This window comes from Gracilinanus agilis, chromosome 2, assembly GCF_016433145.1.
Source record: "Gracilinanus agilis isolate LMUSP501 chromosome 2, AgileGrace, whole genome shotgun sequence".
Lineage (NCBI taxonomy): Eukaryota > Metazoa > Chordata > Mammalia > Didelphimorphia > Didelphidae > Gracilinanus > Gracilinanus agilis.
The window spans coordinates 89,654,858-89,675,487 of record NC_058131.1 but is presented as its reverse complement, the minus strand read 5'-3'; the positions used below and the strand labels follow the sequence as shown (position 1 = coordinate 89,675,487).

General features: G+C 35.1%; 1 protein-coding gene across 1 annotated transcript in view; it reads right to left on the bottom strand.

Moving 5' to 3' along the window:
- Positions 1-20,630, bottom strand: part of MTA3 (metastasis associated 1 family member 3) — a 195,598-nt gene that overhangs the window by 99,205 nt on the left and 75,763 nt on the right. Inside the window, exons 5-8 of the mRNA XM_044659459.1 lie at positions 18,179-18,242; positions 13,979-14,096; positions 5,382-5,484; positions 3,535-3,550 (exon numbers count right to left, since the gene is read on the bottom strand). Of these exons, the coding sequence (XP_044515394.1) occupies positions 3,535-3,550; positions 5,382-5,484; positions 13,979-14,096; positions 18,179-18,242 (301 nt within the window). The remainder of the gene's footprint in view (positions 1-3,534; positions 3,551-5,381; positions 5,485-13,978; positions 14,097-18,178; positions 18,243-20,630) is intronic.

Sequence of the window (20,630 nt, the reverse complement as noted above, 5' to 3'; positions counted from 1 at the left end):
AGGAGGTCCTAGGTTCAAATCCAGCCTCAGACACTTCCCAGCTGTGTGACCCTGGGCAAGTCACTTGACCCCCATTGCCTACCCTTACCAATCTTCCACCTATAAGTCAATACACAGAAGTTAAGGGTTTAAAATTTAAAAAAATCAATACCACGGTGTCTTTAATTGGGTGTTAGTTGTTAATAATACCTGGATCTCCTACCTTGTTTTTGCAGATTTTGCAGAAGTATTTGTCCTAGTCAGTCAACTCTCCAGATTGCAAATAACTTGGAGGTTTCCTTTGTAATGTTGCTTAAACCTGTTTTATAAGGCTGACTTATCAACCTTTTCAGTCATTTATATCTACCAAGAGGGTTTCCCAGAAGATAATCTCTGAGCAGATCTTGCCAATTCTCTTGAATATTGGAGTACTGGCCTTTTTCAAATAGCTCTTCTCAGGGTTGAAAATTCAGAGTCTATCCCAAAGTAACAACTTAATTTAGACAAAATAGAACATACTCATTTGAACATGAAAAACAGCCTGTTCCCAGAAGGGTACTCTGTCTCTGTAAACATCTCAATTTAGAACGTAATGGTACAACTTTATTGGCTCTCCTAGCTCTTCTTCTGAGTTCCTGAATTAGTGAAGTTATTTTCATGTGAGCCTGGAAGATAAGAATCTTGATAGTCTAAGCCAACAATTCCTTCATGGTCACCAAAATTGTAGCAAGAATTTTCAGGATCCTTGCTAGTTCCTGCTCAAATAAGCCAGCACAAAATACCAAAAAATAAGTTTATTTATCTATACAAGAGTGTAACAGATACCATCAATTGTGATGAATGTAACTAATAAAAGTTTAATATACAAGTCTTGCGTTTCATGTTGCCTCTAATAAGTATTTGCTAATACTTATTTTATAACCTTTATTATTGCTAATCATGGTAGAGGAAAGAAAAGAATCAATAAACTTCTGTCCTTAAAAAACTATCTTTTTTTAAAAAATATTTTGGGGGGATGAATCAAGGTGAGGAACCACTCTAGTACAAATATAAATCAATGAGAATACAATAAAATATAGGTTTAAATTGTATAATTCAGTCGCAATACAGATGGACCAGCAGTATAAGATATAATTTATTAAAGATACTCCCAAAACTGAGGATTTTCTTTTAAAAGAATTTTTTTCCCAACAGTTGTCATACTAATGCTATTTCTGCCTACACTGAAGCATACAGATCTCATACCCATCATTTTCTCTCAATGCACAGCCTACATCTTTGCTTTGGTCCTGATCACCTATTGCTTAGACTACTGTAATAGACTCTTTGGTCTCTCTTCCTCAGATCTCTCCTCATTCCTATATCTCCTCTATCATTGTAAAAGGAATTTTCCTTCAGTAAAAATTTGGTCACATTTATACCTCAATAATTCAAAACCTTGGGGGCAGTTGGGTAGCTCAGTGGATTCAGAGCCAGGCCTATAGATGGGAGGTGCTAGGTTCAAATCTGGCCCCAGAACCTTCCTGGGCAAGTCACTTAGCCCCCATTGCCTACCCTTACCACTCTTCTGCCTTGGAGCCAATACACAGTATTTACTCCAAGATGGAAGGTAAGGGCACTAAACAAAAAATAAATAAATAAATAGATAGATAGACAGATAGATAAGTAAATAAATAAATAAGCGAATGAATAAATAAATAAATAAGTAAATAGTGGTAGTAGTAATAGCAATAATAATAATAATTATTATTATTATTCAAGTCCTTACCTACTGTTTCAAAAATAAAGTATAAATTCCTGTTTGGCTTTTAAAGTTGAGTAATGAAGTATAAAGCCTTACTCTTGGTTTCTAAAAATCAACCACCACCACCACCACCTACACCAACACCCATCCATCCATCCATAAAAGATGGAGGCACTGTGATTAAACAGCAGTTTGAAGAAGAGGTGAGTTTTGGTGGAATGTAAGTTACATATACGCTAATAGTGGGTGTGGATGTCAAAAGATGCAATACAAAATTTTGGACTGCAATAAGAGATAAAGCTCCCAGGAATGCTGATGATAGCATCACATAAGTAGTATGTGAGATAGGATTTGAGCCCATATCCTTTTACTTCAGAACTTTACAAACTGATCTCACCCTAATTTTTAAACCTATGATATATACTATCTTCACATACTATGTGGTTTGGCCAAACTGGTCTTTTGATGTTCCTCAGGCACTAACTATACTCCATCAATGGTCTCCCTTCCTTTATACTGGCCATCTCTGTGCCTGGAATAATCTACTTACACTTCTCAATCAATCTTATAAAAACTTCACTTCCTCAAAGACTCAGGTCAAATACTACATTCTAAATAAAGCCATTCCTTGGTTAACAATTAATCAACAACAGCAGGAGCAGCATAGCATTTACATGAATACTTTTAAGATTTGCAAAGCAATTCACAAATATTACCTCATTTGATCTTCATAGCAAGCATGTAAATAGATGCTATTATTATCCCCCATTTTATACATTAGAAAGCTAAGGCAAACAAGGTTAAGTGACTTGCCCAGAGTCACAGAGTAAATGTTCACAGTCAGATTAAAAGGTCAGATCTTCCACATTCCATTCCTAGATAGTGTAGTCTATCCACTACAAACACCTAGCTACCACAACTTTTAGTGCCTTCCTCTCTCCATAGAATGTCTTGTTTTATTTTACTTCTAAAGTATATACTTATTAGTACATATTGTTATATTCAAACTATCTGACAGCAAGAATTGTTAACAGAAGATTTAGCACACAATAGACAACTAATGTTTTTTTTTAATTCACAAAAAATATAATGCTAAGGAAGAAATATGGCCAAGTGAGGAAATAGAGCACTGGGTCAGTAATCAGAAAGACCAGAGTTCAAATTGAGTCTCAGATGCTTACAAGTTTTGTCACAAGGTAAGTCACTTGACCCTATTTGCCTCAATTTCCTCATCTATAAAATGGGCTAGAGACAGAAATGGCAAACCACTCCAGTATCTTTGCCACAAAAAAAGAGGTCGTGAAAAGTCAGACATGACTGAAACAACTGAATAACAATTAAAAAAAAAATAAAGTTGGGGCATTAATAGGAAATGTCAATCTGTCCAATAATTATAAAGCTGGTATAATTGCCTCAGTCCTGCTAAGAAAATAAGATAGGGTTTAGGAAAAGAACATGTGAACTTCCTGAAAGAACAATATCTCCATATCCCCAGGACTTAGAACAGTGTTTTATATCTGGTAAGCCCTTAATAAATGTTTTTATATTCATTTATTTATTCACATAGGGAAGTTAAGATCCCGAAGTCAGGATAAGGATACCCCATAAACATTACTTGGGATAGTACAGAGTATTAACTCTGAAGTAAGAGGATCTGGGCTCAAATCCCATCTCACATACTACTTATGTGATGTTATCATCATTCTTGAAAGCTTTATCTCTTTTAATGTAGTCTAAGATTATATTCAGTCTTTTAACTACCACATCACACTATTAACTTATGTGTAACTTACATTTCAGGCAAAACTTACCTCTTCTTCAGACAAACTGCTGTGAAATCACACTGTCTTCATCTTTTACTGGGGATATGATTTTTAGAAACCAATAATAAAGCTTTATACCTCATTACAGAACTTCAGGGATAGCTAACTAGCTAGCAAAGTGGACAGAGTGCTGGGCTTAGAAAATCAGAAAGATCTAAGTGCAAATCTGACCTCAATACTAATCATGCTACCCTAGGCAAGTCACTTACCCCTGTTGGCCTCAGTTTCCTCACTGTAAAATGAGCTAGAGAAGGAAATGGCAAACCATTCCAATATCTCTGCCAAGAAAACCCTAAATGGACAGGTCGCAAACAGTTGGAAATGACTGAATAGCAACAACTAAATTTCATCATAATGTAAAAGTGAAATTTGGGAAATGCCATCTAAAAGTATGTATGTGTGTGTGTATATATATATATATATATTCCCCTATGGACATGTGGGAACTATCAAACTACATTTCCCGTGGTCCAATGGGTTTCAGGTTCTGATTCTTTGGGCGTGGGAATGCCTACGTCACCACACAGAGAACAGTTTAAATGGGAGGAGAATTGAAAGTAAGCCGCTCTTTAGCTGCTCTTTAGCTACTGGGCGCAGGATGAGAGGGGAGGTAATTATGGCTGAAGCGGCAGTTTTGAATTCTTACAAGCGCGTGGTCTAATGACTTTATCTATCAGCATGGCTTTAATTACAATACTAATTTCTATATTTATATCAGCCTTTATTATTTTTAATCTTAATAATATCAGAATCATTCCAATTCTCTTGATTGTAGACTTTTTTTGCCAATCCTTGATACTGTCATCCAGTATTATCCTTCTAAGTTTTTTATTTAATCCTCTCTAAATATATATATATATGTCACTAATATAAAACAGCAAAGCAAGCATTTTTCCCTGGGGCAATCCACTGGAATTGCCTCCTATGCACTGCACCATAATGTGCAATTTATTGTACTACTCTTTGGGTTTGGACATTTTTAAAATGTATGAATCTATGTAATTTATTATCATCTGGTCTTCATATCTCTTGATAATCTCCACAACAATATGAGATAGCTGATTATAAATATTTTGCCAAAATCTAGGTAAATTTTATTTAGAGCATTCTTCATATTTACTGGCTTAGTAACCCTTTCAAAAAAGGAAATAAGGTTAGTCTAGAAATATTTATGTGATGAAAAGAATCTGGTCCTTGGTAATCATTGATTTGAAAGATGTTCATCAATCACTTCTTTTAATGATCAATTATAGAATTATCTCAGTAAGTAAAATCCAGCTTACTGCCTTAAGAGTTTGTAGGATCTGTTGACTCCCCATTTTTGAACATCAGTACCACATTTGCCTTTAACCTTTCTTACAAAACCTATTTCCTTTCTAAGGTATTTCAGATACAACTCACAGTGATTCAGTCAGTACTATCTGCCAGTTACTTCAACACCCAGTATGTAATTTATCTTGCCAGGTGACTTGAATTCACCAAGAGGAGCTAGATGTTCTTTCATTATTTCCTTACTTATTCTTGGTTATCAGCTCTTTGTTAAGAATTTTTTAAGTCTTTTTTGTTCTGTTATTTCTGGAGCAAGGTCACTTTCTTTAGCAGAGAAAACAAAAGCAAACTAAGAATTAGGCAGTACTAACTTCCCTCTGTTTTTAAGTACCATTTTTCTATCCTTTTCTCCTCTTTCTAGTGAGGGACAAAAGAGAAATAAAGAGAAAAAACAGAGACAGAAAAAAAAAAAGAAAATTTTAAAACCTTAACTTCTCTGACTAACTGAAAAACATGGAGCACTTGGAGTAGTTTTCAAAGAGAAGTTATTCCTTAATTGAACTCACCGTGCTACAACTAAAAATTGGTCAATCTGTCGATCAGTAAGAGGGCTGTTCGGGTCCCAAACTTTAACCTCCAGCTTTGATTGTTCTCTGCCATCTGCTTCTCCTGTACAAAGTAAAGGGTATGCAAAAGTCAGATTATTTGAAAGACCTATCTTTGAATATATTTTTTAAAAGATGTGCCTCAGGGGGCAGCTGGGTTTAAGAGGCACTGCTTCAGTGGATTGGCAACAGTGGATTGAGAGCCAGGCCTAGAGACGGGAAGTCTTAGGTTCAAATTTGGCCTGAGACACTTCTTAGCTATGTCACCCTGGACAGGTCACTTGACATCCAACCCTCACCCCACCCCCAAATTGCCTAGCCCTTACCACTCTTCTGCCTTGGAGCCAATGCACAGTATTGGCTCCAAGACAGAAGGTAAGGGTTTTATTTAAAAAAAAAAAAAAAAAAAAAAAAAAGACTGCCTCAAAAAAATTCTAGAATAGTATTACTAAATTACTGAATTTTCAATTATAATTGAATTTTTCTATCAATTTAATTCTCCTAAATTTTTGTTGAGGGCAGCTTTAATTTATTAACACATTTAATAATCATACATAATAATCATATATTATAAATATAATTACATCTTCCATGCAAATATATGTAACATACACTCATTCCACTCAAAGCTATAACTGAAACCACCTATGAGAATGTCATTCTCATTTTACCCACTTAAAAATATCATTGACTTTGATTAGATATTATTTTAACATTTAAGTAGAAAACAAAGTTAAAGGTTCTATTCTTTTGTATATACATATATATGTCTTAAGAAGCCACATAGGAAAACTAATAATTTGCTTATTTTCTTGTATTCCAAATGCAGCACCAGCATTTTCTAATTAAAGTGTAGTGTGCTTCATCATAACCTATATTTACAAAACAGAAAAATGTAAAGAATTTTCTTTAAGGAGTTGTGTAAGTTCAGTTCTGTTGATTGTGTATTTATTGACATAAATGTTCTTTGTCCCACTTTTATCTCAAGCCATGGTGAGCATGCTTCTGGCACTAGACTCATGGTAGTGATAGAATAAAGGAAATGGTTGACCAGGCACCAGAGTGAAGAATAATATAGTAATTATTAATCACCCACTCTTTGCTAGGTAAAACACCACATACTAGAGATAAAAAATACAAAAGGGAAAGAGTCTTTGCCCTCAAGGAGTCGTCATACAGCATAGAAGGACACAATGTGTTAATAGATAAGTAAATACAAGAGAGATACAAAATAAATACACAGTAATTCAGGGAACACTTAAGGGAATCAATCAAAGCCTCCCCTACCAAAAAATTGTTATCAGCCATGATTCAGGAATGACTAAACATTTTATAATGTTAAATGTATTTAATGAGATATTACTGTGCCATAAGAAAAAAATGTGAAAAATTTACAGAAGCATCCTCTGAATTTCTGTCTCTTTAGAACCTCTGTTCTCCTTTTAAGACTCAGTTCAAATATGATCTCTAACATGAGTTCTTTCTTACTATCCAATGTCTTTTTTCTAATAGTCTTTCCCTTGAAGGCTACCTCCCATATATAGTATTTATCACTTGGTTACCAAAATAACTGCCTCCCTCATTAGACTGTAAGTTTCTTAAGAGTAGAGACTCTTTCTTGATTTTCCCTGTCTTGTATCCCCAGAGCTTAGCATAGGGCCTGGTAAATAATAAGCACTGAATAAAATATTACAGTAATAATAACAATGTTAAAAGCACTTAATAAAATGCTTATTGAATGAAAAACTTTGACTTGGTTAAAGAGGAGAAAAAAGATCCAAGAGGACTAAGGGGAGTAAATTTAAAAATACTTAATTTATTCATTATATTCCTCCCTTACACTATGGCTCCAGGTGTTCACCAGACATAATGTCTTGTCATGAGATCTCCCCAAATTCCATCCATCCATCAAAGTTCAGCTCAATTCATTCATTCATGTTAACTTCCAAAGAACAGCACATATTCTCCCTCACTTCCAACCCACCTAGAAATTCAATATACAATCACTCTCTTTTCTTGTTTATGACATTTCCTCACAGAATATTTATAATTTTAGAATTGGAAGGTGAACCATCACTTGCCCCATATTTCCCTGCCTGTCTTTTCTCCATATCAGCTATACAATAGGACTAGGAGCAAGAACAGCTGGCAGACCAGTCCAAACCCAGGCACAGGCTTGGCTCAGGGCCGTTTGCAACACCCCTCAGAGATGATGAGCTTCATTATTCATCTGACATCCACTATCAATCCTATGGCTACTCATATTTCTTTCCCTATCCCTGTAGTAATCAATCACCAGTGACTAAGAAGAAAACTATCCTCAGAAGAAAACTATCCTCAGTTCTCTGCCATCTTTCACCTCCATCCTCCTAAACCCTATCCTATCCTTTTCCCAATTCAACCCTGCCCACCCTTTCAATCCTGCCTTCTGAAATTCCCCTTCAAAAAGTAAACAAATTCCAATTCATGCTGGACTTCTCTAATATTCATCCTATAAGTAGCCTTCAATGAGACCCAGCTCTCTCCAAATAAAACGACCTCTTCCCATGCTATCCTTTCCGACACTGGCTATAATTTTCTCTCATACACCACCTCTCACCCCCAACACGTTGGTCTTAGAGAGGATGTCAGAATACTTCTTGCTCTCCACTGTCACATCAAAACTGTTTCTTTTACTTCACCATTCATCAATCTTTTTTCCACTCAATCAAAAATGTCCATCCACCCAATCAAAATTATGATGGCTGTCACCAAACCCTAGATCATCCTCTACTTTCTCAAGGAATGCAGCAACAAAAAACAAAAACAAAAAAATTTTTAAAAAGGGGGCAGCTGGGTAGCTCAGCATATTGAGAACCAGGCCTAGAGACAGAAGGTCCTAGGTTCAAATCTGGCCTCAGATACTTCCTAGCTGTGTGACCCTGGGCAAGTCACTTGACCCTCATTGCCTAGTCCTTACCACTATTCTGCCTAGGAGCCAATACACAGTATTGACACCAAGACATAAGTTAAGGGTTTAAAAAAAATTTTTTTTTAAAAGGAATACAGCAACAAGCCGAGTGTATTCCTCTCCTCACCAACTCCTGCTCTCCTACTAAAGGATTCAATATTCACACAAATTGTCCATGATATATCCCTATATATTGGTTTTCTTAAATCCCATAGATATCTCTTTTTTTTTTTTAAAACTCTTAAAACTAAAACATTAGTTTTCCATGAGTAACCTTACTATACAGGTGCACTGGACACAGAGTACGCTTGTTAGCAGTAAAAAGTCCATCAATAAATAGCCTACTGTGAGCCAAAAGTTTTGTTCATTACCCAAATGTCTTTGCTACAGTTTTGTTTCCTCCCAGACAAGGCCTCAGTTGTATGTTGGCTGACCTTGCAGAATTGTCCATTACAAACTCTACCTGAAGTAGCCTAGGCCAGCTTAAACCTGCCTTGTGGCCAGCCCTTGATACTAAACATACTGAAACATCCTGCTTCTGGATTGTGCTTATTTTTGAAAAGTCTGCTCTCCAGCTCAACTCCTCCTGAAATCACCCCTTTATGGTTTGCAAACAAATTGTCCCTACCTGTCTTGAGCTAGAAGACTCCATTCAAGATGATCCCTGGCATACATGTCTAATTATTTTTCCCTTTAATAAATAATCTGTTTAAATCAATCAGGACTCCTCTATATTTTAGTGGTGATTTTTCACTATTGACATTCTATGACCTGTTATTTCACTTCACCCTAGCTACTCATAAGGATAGTCTCACATTAGATCTCACCATAACCCATAAGGGATCTACTTCCTTAATGAGAAACTTTTGATTTCCCATAATCTTATAATCTCCTATAATTCCAAATAACTCTCTCAGTCTTTCTTAATCCTCACCCTTCTTAAACAGTTTTGGATTAATCCAAAGCCCAAAGAAGTCCATTACTCTTGTGCTTGGTCTTCATTTTTTACTCTTTCTAACCTCAAATAATTAACCATTTCATCTCTATACTTTTAAGCTCAACCTCATCTTAACCTATTATCTCATATCTCTTGCCATATTAAATAAACCTAGATTATTCTATTATTTACCTCCTCTACTCCTCCTGCCTCCTAATTAGTTCCTACTCACTAGTTACAGAATGAAGCTGAAGAAATTTCAAAAACAGGAGAACTGATTACATTACAAATTGATGCTATCCAAATTAAATTGGACCCTCGCTAAGCAAGGTGATCATTTTTATTTCTACCTAGTTGATTTCCTACCTCATTCCCAAAGAAGTAATTCTTAATCTTCTCTTCCTTCCTAAGCCTTGAATCCAACTGTGTTTGAACTTGCCTCATAACTTGTTTTAAAATTTGAAACCATTAAATGTTAGCAGCCTATTCTCCCATTCTTTTTATTTAGCTTCTAATCTGTTCAGTACTTGCTCTCTCCAAATTTACCAACAATTAAAAAGTGAAATCTGATGGTGTTTTCTCAGTCCTTATCCTTTCTGTTCTATTTGTTGCATTTGATATTGCTGATTGCTTTCTCCTTCTTGATATTCTTTCCAAACTAGGCTGACACTGATCTTTTCTGGCTTTCTTTCTTGTCTGACCATACTCAGTTTCCTTTCCTTGGTTCCATATCATATCTCACAATTATTAGTTTTTTCAAAAGCTCTGTCATAGGCACTTTAATTGTCTAATAAAACATCTGTTTTAGGGGGCAGCTGGGTAACTCAGTGGATTGAGAGCCAGGCCTAGAGATGGGAGGTCCTAGGTTCAAATATGGCCTCGGACACTTCTCAGCTGTGTGACCCTGGGCAAGTCACTTGACCCCCATTGCCTAGCCTTTACCACTCTTCTTCCTTGAAACTGATACACAATATTGATTCCAAGATAGAAGGTGAGAGTTAAAAAAACAAAAACAATAACAACAACAACAAAAAAAAACAGTATCTGTTTTACTTCATTAACCTAACAAGCATTTAACTATTATTTCTATACTGATGACTCCCCAGATATTTAGCTCAATTCTATCCTTTGAGATTTGCTTTAATTTTATTTTTTATATCATCCCATCATATTTAAGTCACACTCTTGTCCTCTGTATACTCCTGCTAACTGCCAAAGTTCTTTGGTATTACAAGAATCAACTTGCCGTGTAGGGACATACACAATTTAACCTTATTGAATGTCTTTTGATTCTCTTTTCCTGTTTACCTTTTTATGATTCTCTTGGGTCTTATATTTTACAGTCGGGTTTTCCATTCAGTTCTGGTCTTTTCATTAGGAATGTTTGAAAGTCCATTATTTCATTGAATATCTATTTTAAACTATGATGGATTATATATGCTCAGTTTTGCTAGGCATTCTTGGTTGAAGTTCTAGCTCCTTTGCCCTCTAGAATATCATATTCCAGGCCCTCTGATGCTTTAATATAGAAACTGCTATGTCTTGTGTGAAATTGGAAATTTGGGGGTCCATGAACTAATTTTGAGGTCCCTGATCTAAATTTCCTGTAGACATTTAGGGCTCTTTCAAACTACATTCCCCAAGAGCCAACTGGCTTCCTCTCCTTGTGTAATCACATGGGCAACAAGCATAATCACATAGATAAAAGGGTAAATAGTGAGAGACTGGATTGGTACTTCCTCTTTGATGATTTGGAGCAGAGCCAGGATGGTAGCAGAGGGCCATCATATTTTAAACTAACTCTTTAGGGGGGCATGGCTTCATTTTTCTACTGGCTATCAATAAAATCTCTTAAAACCCTAATATTTTTAAATATATCCTTTTATATATCCATTTTATTTCTTACACTTATTTTATCCTGACTATAACTCCATGATATAAGAATTATTTCTTTTTGGTTGCTTATAATAGTTTCTCCTTGGCCTGGGAGTTTGAGGATTTGGCTATAATATTCTTGGAAGTTTATCATTTTGAGATTTCTTTCTGGAGGTGACTGGTGGATTCTTTCAATTTCTATTTTGTCTTCTTGCTCTAGATATCAAGTTTTCCTTGATGATTTCCTGAAAGATAATGTCTAAGCTCTTTTTTTGATCGTGGCTTTCGGGTAGTCCAAGAATTCTTAAATTGTCTCTCCGGGATTTATTTTCTGGTCAGCTGTTTTTCCCATTATGTAAGAGGGAGATTTTAGGTATTTATAGATATGTATTTAAAATGTGGTCACCAGGAATCAACAATTCAGATTGATTCCATAATTAAATAGACACAAGTCAGGATCTGGTTTAATAGATAGGGAAATAGAGAGTGGGAGAGGCCTGGATGGAGAAAGAGGGTTAAAAGGCTAATTAAACTAGGCTACAAGCCACAAGACCTTAGAAATCAGAGAGGCTATAAGCCTACTTAAGGCAGAGTTTGGAAACGCCAAAGTAGGCCAAGGAAGTCAGCCTAACTTACTTAACTTACAATTCAGAGTAGAAGCATTCTGGTAACCCACATATTTATAGAGATAGCATCTCTCTTCATTTCCTGTGGGCCACCTCTAATTCAAATGGACCAATGGTAGCCTCTACACTGATTTGGACTGCCCAAAGGGCAGTCCCTTGTTCTAGATTTCATACTTATTGTCACGTGTGATTAAATTATCTCCCCTCCCCCTGAGGGAGGTGTGGATGATATAATCTAGATGCCTAGGGTAAGTAGATTTTTGACTATGAATGGGCTAGAGTTAATTTCATTTACACAATTAGATGTTTCACATTTTCTCCTATATTTTTGAATTTATTTGTTTCTGGATATCTCATGGAGTCATTAGCTTTCATTTGCCCAATTCTAATTTTTAAGACGTGATTTTCTTAAGTGATTGTTTTGTACCTCCTTTTCCATTTGGCCAATTCTACTTTATAAAGAGTTCTTTTCCTTAGTATGTTTTTGTACCTCTTTTTCCAAAGGGCTAAGTCTGTCTTTCTAGAATAAAACTCATTACCTTTTCCCCAAGACTTCCCTTTACTCAACTTTTCTGTTATTTTTGAGGAAATCACCACTCTCTTAGCACAAGGCACTCAGTCACAATATCTCTTATATATATAACCCCTTTTCTCCAGTCACACAGCCACCATGCCATTTAAGGCCCACCTAGTACCATCAAGGATCTTAAATGAAGAAATATATTCAGGTAAACAAAGAGAATATATATCTATGTCTATCTGTCTAAGTCAATATATTTATAGATACAAATTTATATAAAAATGGATATGCATGTGTCTGCATATGTGTTACAGTAGATAGAGCACTTCTCTTAGAATCAGGAAGACTCATCATCATGAGTACAAATCTAGCCTCAGACACTTACTGGTTGCATAACTCTAAACAAGTCACATGTTTGCCTAAGGTTCCTTTACTGCAAAAATGAGTTAGAAAGGGAAATGGCAAACTACTCTAGCATCTTTGCCAAGAAAACCCAAATGAGGCCACAAAGAGTCGAATACAACTGAAACTGACTGAATAACAAAGGTACATGCATGTATATCTACATGTATACACACGAACAAGGTGTCTTGTGTGTACATGTATTTGTTTGTGCATGCATGTGTGCATGCTCTGTGTGTATGTGTATATTGTCGGGGGGTTGATTTTTGAGGGGGAGAATAGAAGGTAATTTTGAGGAGCTGGCACTAGTACTTAAGAGGCAAATCATGCAAAATGGTATCTAAAGATTTTTTGAGTTTTGGGGCTGAGATTTGAAGGAAGCTAGGAATTTGAAGAAGTTGGTAGGCAAAAAGATTTTCTTTCAGATTCCTTTATATTCCAGTACTATACTATGGTTTCATGCACAATCAAAATAACCTATCCTCCTGACTTTTCTTTCATCATCAGTAAAGCTCAGAATGCATTGCCTTGTATATATTCCCTTTTCAGAATGATAATTTGTTTAGACTCATAGTCTAATACTCACTCTACCTAGATATTTTGGATTTTCAATTGTATAATAAACTTCATATATCTTGTCTAAATTCCCTCAATTAAGGGAGAAGGTAAAAAAAAAAAAACTGGATATAATAAGTAAAACAAATCTTGGAATATAGTAGAGCAAACTGTTTTGAGGCCATGACATGTCCTAAATATGGAGGCTCAGACAACATTAATAATGGAATAAGTATAATTATGGCTAAAAAATTAATACAATACGACAGTAGATATTCCCATTTAAAACACTACCAAATTCCTAGGTGGCGTTCTATATATGGAAGCCTCAAAGACGGAAACACAAGCATGCTTTCAGACAATATCATGACAAGGTAATATTTAAGACGGTTTAAGTTATTTTTTTAAAATACTTTCCAAAGTGGGAAAATTCACACCATATTTCAACTCTTAAACAACAGGGTCAAAATTATATATTCCACTTAATTTATAATAAAACTCATTAGGCACTAATATTTGTGAGATTATTACAAAGTAAAAAATATTCATGATTTTTGTACATTGCTCAAATATTTGAATCTTCACTCTCCAATGATATTACGAGACTCCTGTGCATACAAAGACAAAATGTTTTCTTTTTTTATATATAAAATATATGTTTTTATATATAAAAAACATAATTAAAAAACATACCTTCTGCAAGCATGTCTGGTATATCTGCTTGATATCTAGGTCCTACTCTTATTTCACCTTTGTCTGCTAAAAGTGTTTTCAATGAAGGATCATAAACCAATGAATAGAAAAAGGTATCCTAAAAAAAAAAAAAAGAAAGAAAAAAAAAGATATGAATATCAAGCGAGCAACAAACATTTCTTAAGCGTCCCTACGTGTCAGGAACTATACCAAGGGCTAAAAGAGGCAAAAGAAAATCCCTCCCCTCAACGAGCTTATATTCTAATGGGAAAGACAACATGGAAACAAACCTATACAAAGCAATTCATATATGGGATTAATAAATAATTGAGAAGGAAAGAAGTGGAATTAAATAGAAATTAGGAAAAGCTTCCTATAGAAAGCAGGGTTTTTTTTTTAACCTTAAAGGAGGTCATTTGTCAGAATGGTAGAAGATTATTTCAAGCACAGGGAACATCAGCTGAATTATGAAGCATAATTCCTCAACTTTTCTAATTCATAACAAAAATGTAAAATCTTGAAATTAACACTTGCCCAACATAGCAAATAAATCAATAAATTTTTAGCAACAGACCATGGTAATCGTCATTACTGTACCACTAAGGAAATGTCAAAAATTAAAAACCAAATAATTCAAGCAAAATAGAACACCATAGTGATAAATTTTAATGTGTATATTTGAGATGCTGATGTAAAAAAAGTATTATTTTTAAGCTGTATAATTATCATAAAATCCAAGATTTATAATTTTTAGTTTGAAAAAATTTTTCAGGAAAAAAAGCTCGGTAACTCTTTGAATCAAGAAAATGAACTGGTCAGACAAAATGCCATAAAGAAACCTTCACTGCATCAGAAGATCCAGAATGAACTTTGGGATGTAATTGATTGAACTGAAGGGGGTTGAACACAGTTATTCTGAATGTAAATTTTTTATGCCAAAGGGAATTGCCCTCTAATTTTTATGTCAATGTGCCTAGCAAACATTGGTTTTGCTCTATCTCTCTCTTCTATTTCCCTCTTATCTCTAACTTTTGTAGTTTGCCTCTTAGAAGGTGCAATATTGTATGCACTTGTTGTAGTTAGATCTTTAGAGGTATAAGCTAAATGTTAAAATGATCCTCTGGCCGATTGATTGACTTTCCCTTTGCCTACTTTTAAATTTAATTAACCAAAAGTAAATACACCCCTACTTAACACTAAGTAGGGGAGGTTCACAAAGCACTTAATAAAGTGAGATACACCTCCAGAAGGGACTGACTGCCCCCTGGGCAGTGTTAAGCAAATTTAAAGTCTGCAAATGGTCCCCATAAAGTGGAGGAAATAACAGGAATTGACATAAAAAAGGGACAGTAAAAGATGAACTTCCTATCCAAGAGATCCCTGGTCTTCAGTCTTCAGCCTGAATCTTCAATGTAAAGGATCTTGGGCCGGCGACTTGAGCTGCTTCAGGTAAAACTACTTTTGGATCTTCCCTTTTCGACTGGGACTGTAGGGATTAAATTTATGGTTTGACTAAATATAAGAGAATGTGGTTGCCAGTTTTAAAAATTAATACAGCACAAGTCAAAATTACTTTTTAGCAGCTTTATTTACAAAAAGAGGGAAAGGGGGCCTAGAGACAGGAGGTCCTAGGTTCAAACCTGGCCTCAGCCACTTCCCAGCTGTGTGACCCTGGGCAAGTTACTTGACCCCCATTGCCCACCCATACCAATCTTCCACCTATGAGACAATACACCGAAGTACAAGGGTTTAAAAAAAAAAAAAAAAGAGGGAAAGGGAAAGTAGAGAAATGTAAAAGGAGGATAAAGAAGATATCTAACCTAACACACTAAATATTTGCTCTGGTGCCTGGCTCCACCCCAGGAGGGTTCATTAACCACAGCCAGAGAGAGGGCAGAGTAATGAATTAAATAAGAATTTCAACCAAGTGGCCTCCTTTGAGATGGAGGTCTCTCTGGTTCTAATCTCTCCAGAAGCCAGGAAAGGAGTTTTTTTTCCACTCACACAAGTCGTAGCTCCAAGCTGCAGTCCAGTCCAAAGGGGAAGATTCAAGTCTTACCAGAAGTAGTTCAAGTTGCCAGCCCAGGGTCCTTTACCCTGAAGATTCAGACTAAAGACTGAAGATCGAAGACCTCTTGGACAGGAAGTTCATCATCTTTTATAGGCCTTTTTTAACGTCAATTCTTGTCCCTTCCTCCACTTTGCGGGGACCAATTGCAGTTTTTAAATTTGCTTAACACTGCCCAGTATCTCACTTTAATAAGTGGTTTGTAAACCTCCTCTACTTAGTGTTAAGTTCGCTTTTGGTCGATTAAATTTAAAAGTAGACAAGGGGAAAGTCAATCCCATCTTCACAATACTGAATCTCTAACAATAGCAAATTGAGAATATAAAAGTCATGAAAACCTAGATTCCAATAAGTAACATTCTCACCATTTTTTTAAATGTAAAAATCCATTATTTTGTGAATACTGGGAGGGAAATACTTTTCATCAGATAATGCTACATTAAATCTGTTTTGAGTATCTGAGAGTTTTAAAAATAGTTAAAAACCCAGGGATAATCTCAAAACTAAGAAGAATTTTAACCATTTAAGACAAAATACTACAGCAAGAGAAATTCCCCCAAATAATTCTGAAGTATTGCCTTTTCTACTTCTTAGGAACATATAGTTTGGGCAAAAGCAAAGCATGCCCAAGCAGGAGCCCTATTTTCATCCTTGTCCTCCCTTAGTTAACCGTCCAATGTAGTGCCCTTCATATCATCTAAATTTGTGTTGTTCCAGGTCTTTAATATGCACAAAACCCAAACATATTGTCAGTGAGGTTCTATCTATCTCCAACTTGGACTCAATGGCCCTAGTATTCCTAATGATATGAATGAATGAATTCCTGACTACTAGTAGACTGTGGAATAATGTGGGATAAGAAGGTTGAGGGATAAGATTATATACACAGATGATTTCTGAGTTTTATGGGGACTTCTCTCCAGTGAGGAAGCAGGAAAGACTACTAAATTGATATATTTGTTAAACAGGGCACTGACATGTAGATTATATGTTTAATGAACTTTGTAACAACAGAAAGGCACTGAAAATGGAGACTAATGCCTCAGTAATCAAGTGTACTTGATTATAAATGACATATTGAACTGGCATTTCATAAAACTTGTTATTTTATGAAGTAAATTCTAAAGATTTTAAAAATATACTAAATTTCAACAGAAGAACTGCTTTCAGCAATGCATATGAATACTTTTGCTTTCACTTCAATTTTAAGAAGATTGCCAAAGGCACTAACAGATTTAATTATTTGCCCATGGTCACATAATCAGTAGGTGGCCAAGGTGAGATTCAGTCTAGGTATTCCTCACTCTAAGGTCAAATTTCTATCCACTATGTTAGGCTGTAATTTTTTTAATATAGTAAAACAAATGAGTTTAAATTTGTGTCCTAGTGAAGAACCTCTACTACAATGCAAAAGAGGATCTTCTTTTCAACTTAGGAATGTCAAAAATTTGCCTTGGACATTGAGAAGTCAACTGACAGGTCTACTAAGGCAGAGACTCAAGGCCAGTTAACTATCCGCTATGCCAACTAATCTCCTTCCTCTATAATCTTTAACATTAAAACTGAACATGTATGTGTGTGTACACACATATTATATCCTGAATCTTACAGGTAGAAAACCTATACTAAAATTGATCATTTACTGTTATCTCTAGTTTTGGGGGAAAAAAAACCAAAATCATTCTCAGAGCAATATCATCACATTAAATATCAGCATTTCCAATATCATAAAACCTGAGGCAAATAAAAAAAAAAGAAAAAGTAATTTTAAAATCCTTTAAATTTAATTCTAATTTTAAATCAGATGTCATTAAATTAAGATATAAGAGTTCTTAAAGGCAAATTTACATGGTTATTACTGGCGTATACAGACACTAATTTACTAAATTTTTTCCTTAACTACACTATAAAATAGGTAAACTTATAATCTGATATGTTAAATTTGCTAATAAATGGCTATCCCTCTATAAACATTATTTTGAACAAGGTAAAAAAAAAAGAGGATTCTAGTTCACACAATGTAAATGGTAAATCAAGGTTATAATGTCACTTTGATAATAGAAGTTGATAAACATTTTCATTTCTACAAAGATACATTCTAAAGGGAAAAAGAATAAAGTTGTATTCATTACCTCTTTATCAAGATATGACAAAACTGATTCTGTCTCATTCAGAAGTGCAACACTACATTTTCCCCTGTACAAAGAGAAAAAAAAGAAGAAGAAGAATATTTAGGGAGACAATTTGGTCGTGTACTATTAACAATATTTAAAGTTGTAGACAATATGTAAAAATGAAGACCAAATTTCCAAATGGTAATGAAGAATATATTTACTCTATACTAAAGTATTTCCTTACAACAGGAGTGAAAAACAAAGCTTACAATATATAATCTTGTGCTTCATAAAATAGGATATAAATATTTAGGGTCTAGTGAAAGGCACAGAATCCATGAATTAAAGACAATTATAAAATATATTGGGCAGGTAAGAGTTTGCTGTATTTGGACTAAGATAAAATATGCATTACAAAAAAAGTGATCAGAACCTAAATGAGTTTAAGAGAAAAGACTTGAATACCAACAACAATTTAATGGAAGAGATTACAAGGCCAATGCATTGTTTTCAATTTAATTGTGGTGTTAAATTGTTTCATCTCTCTTTTTAAAGTAATCAGTACATGATCCAACCATTCTGAATGGCAATTTGGAACTATGCTCAAAGGGCTATATAAGAATGCCTGCCCCTTTGATCCAGCCATACCATTGTTGGGTTTGTACCCCAAAGAGATCATAGATAAACAGACTTGTACAAAAATATTTATAGCCAGGCTTTTTGTGGTGGCAAAAAACTGGAAAAGGAGGACATGTCCTTCAATTGGGGAATGGCTGAACAAATTGTGGTATATGCTGGTGAAGGAATACTATTGTGCTCAAAGGAATAATAAACTGGAGGAATTCCATGTGAACTGGAAAGACCTCCAGGAATTGATGCAGAGTGAATGGAGCAGAACCAGAAGAACATTGTACACAGAGACCAATACACTATAATAAAATAGATTGTAATGGCCTTCTGTACTAGCATCGATGCAATGACCCAGGACAATTCTGAGGGATTTATGGAAAAGAACGCTACCCACATTCAGAGGAAGAAGTACAGGAGTGGAAACACAGAAGAAAAGCAGCTGCTTGAACACATGGGTTGAGGCGGACATGATTGGGGATTTTGATTCGAAACTACCACACCAATGCAACTATCAACAATTTGGAAATAGGTCTTGATCAATGACACATGTTAAAACCAATGGAAATGCGCATTGACCATGGGTGGGGGAGGGTAAGGGGAGTAGGGGAAAGTAAGAGCATGAATTATGTTAACTTTTCTTAAAAAATGAATATTAATAAATGTTAAAAAAAATAAAGTAATCAGTACAATAAACAGAAATTTTCTAAGTAAGGTAGGCATCTATGCCAAGCACTAAATAAGCAAAGTACTGACAATCAAGCAGGCATTATCAGAGATATATCCTCTTGCAGAATTCAACAGATCACCTAAGCATCTTTGGGAAAAAAATCTATATGAAGACTATATGAGACAACTTCTAAATAACTATAGAGTCTTCAGAAGCCAATGGAACACACTCATTACTGGTTGTGGTCTCTGTCTATTCAACCACAAAAATGTTCTGAATGGCACACAGCCTACACTATATGTCTGGCTTGAGCACAGGGCCCTACTGAATATCACCATCATCAATAGTTGTAAAAGATGAAAGCATTTATCCTTAAGTGTTTCTCGTGCCATTGGTTCAGTACAAAATTGTCATAGGACAATTGATTTAGAGGTAGAGGATGGAGTACTATTATTTATTCTATATGTAATAATGGGAATGATGATGCAGAAGCTTCAATAGTTCTGTGATCTGCGATCTGTAATGAGGAATGGATGAATAGACAGATGCCCAAGGCATGTCATTCAAAGACTTGGTATTTAATTAGAGAATACCTGGAAAGTAAAAGAGGGACACTTAACAAATAACACCTTCAATGGAAATTACTTTGAGTCAACACTCATTGGAATAAGAAATAATAATAAAATGACAGCTGATATTCACATAGCACTTTAAAAGTCTTAAAAGTGCTTTATGAATATACACAAATCTGTATATGTGTGCGTATCATTTGATCCTTTTGATACAGATTCTATTACCTCTTTTACCAATAAAGAAACTTCAAAGTCATTAAATGATTTCACTAATAATAAGTATTAGAAAAAGAATGAACGCAAGTCTACCTATATTCAATAACTAGAGTTTTGGGCTATAGAGGCTTATTTGAGCTGGAGAACACATTTGAACTTTTTGTTTGAGTTTGACCATTTAATTGTTCCATTGTTGTTGTTCAATAATGTCTGACTCTTAATGACTCTTTATGACCTCATGGACCACAGCATGCCAGGAACTTCTATGACCTATGTGGCTCATCTTCTGATGTCTTATCTTTTCACCTTTAAATTCTGTCCAATGGGTTTTTGTGGTAAAGATACTGGAGTGGTTTGCCATTTTTTTTTTCCCAGAAGATCACCT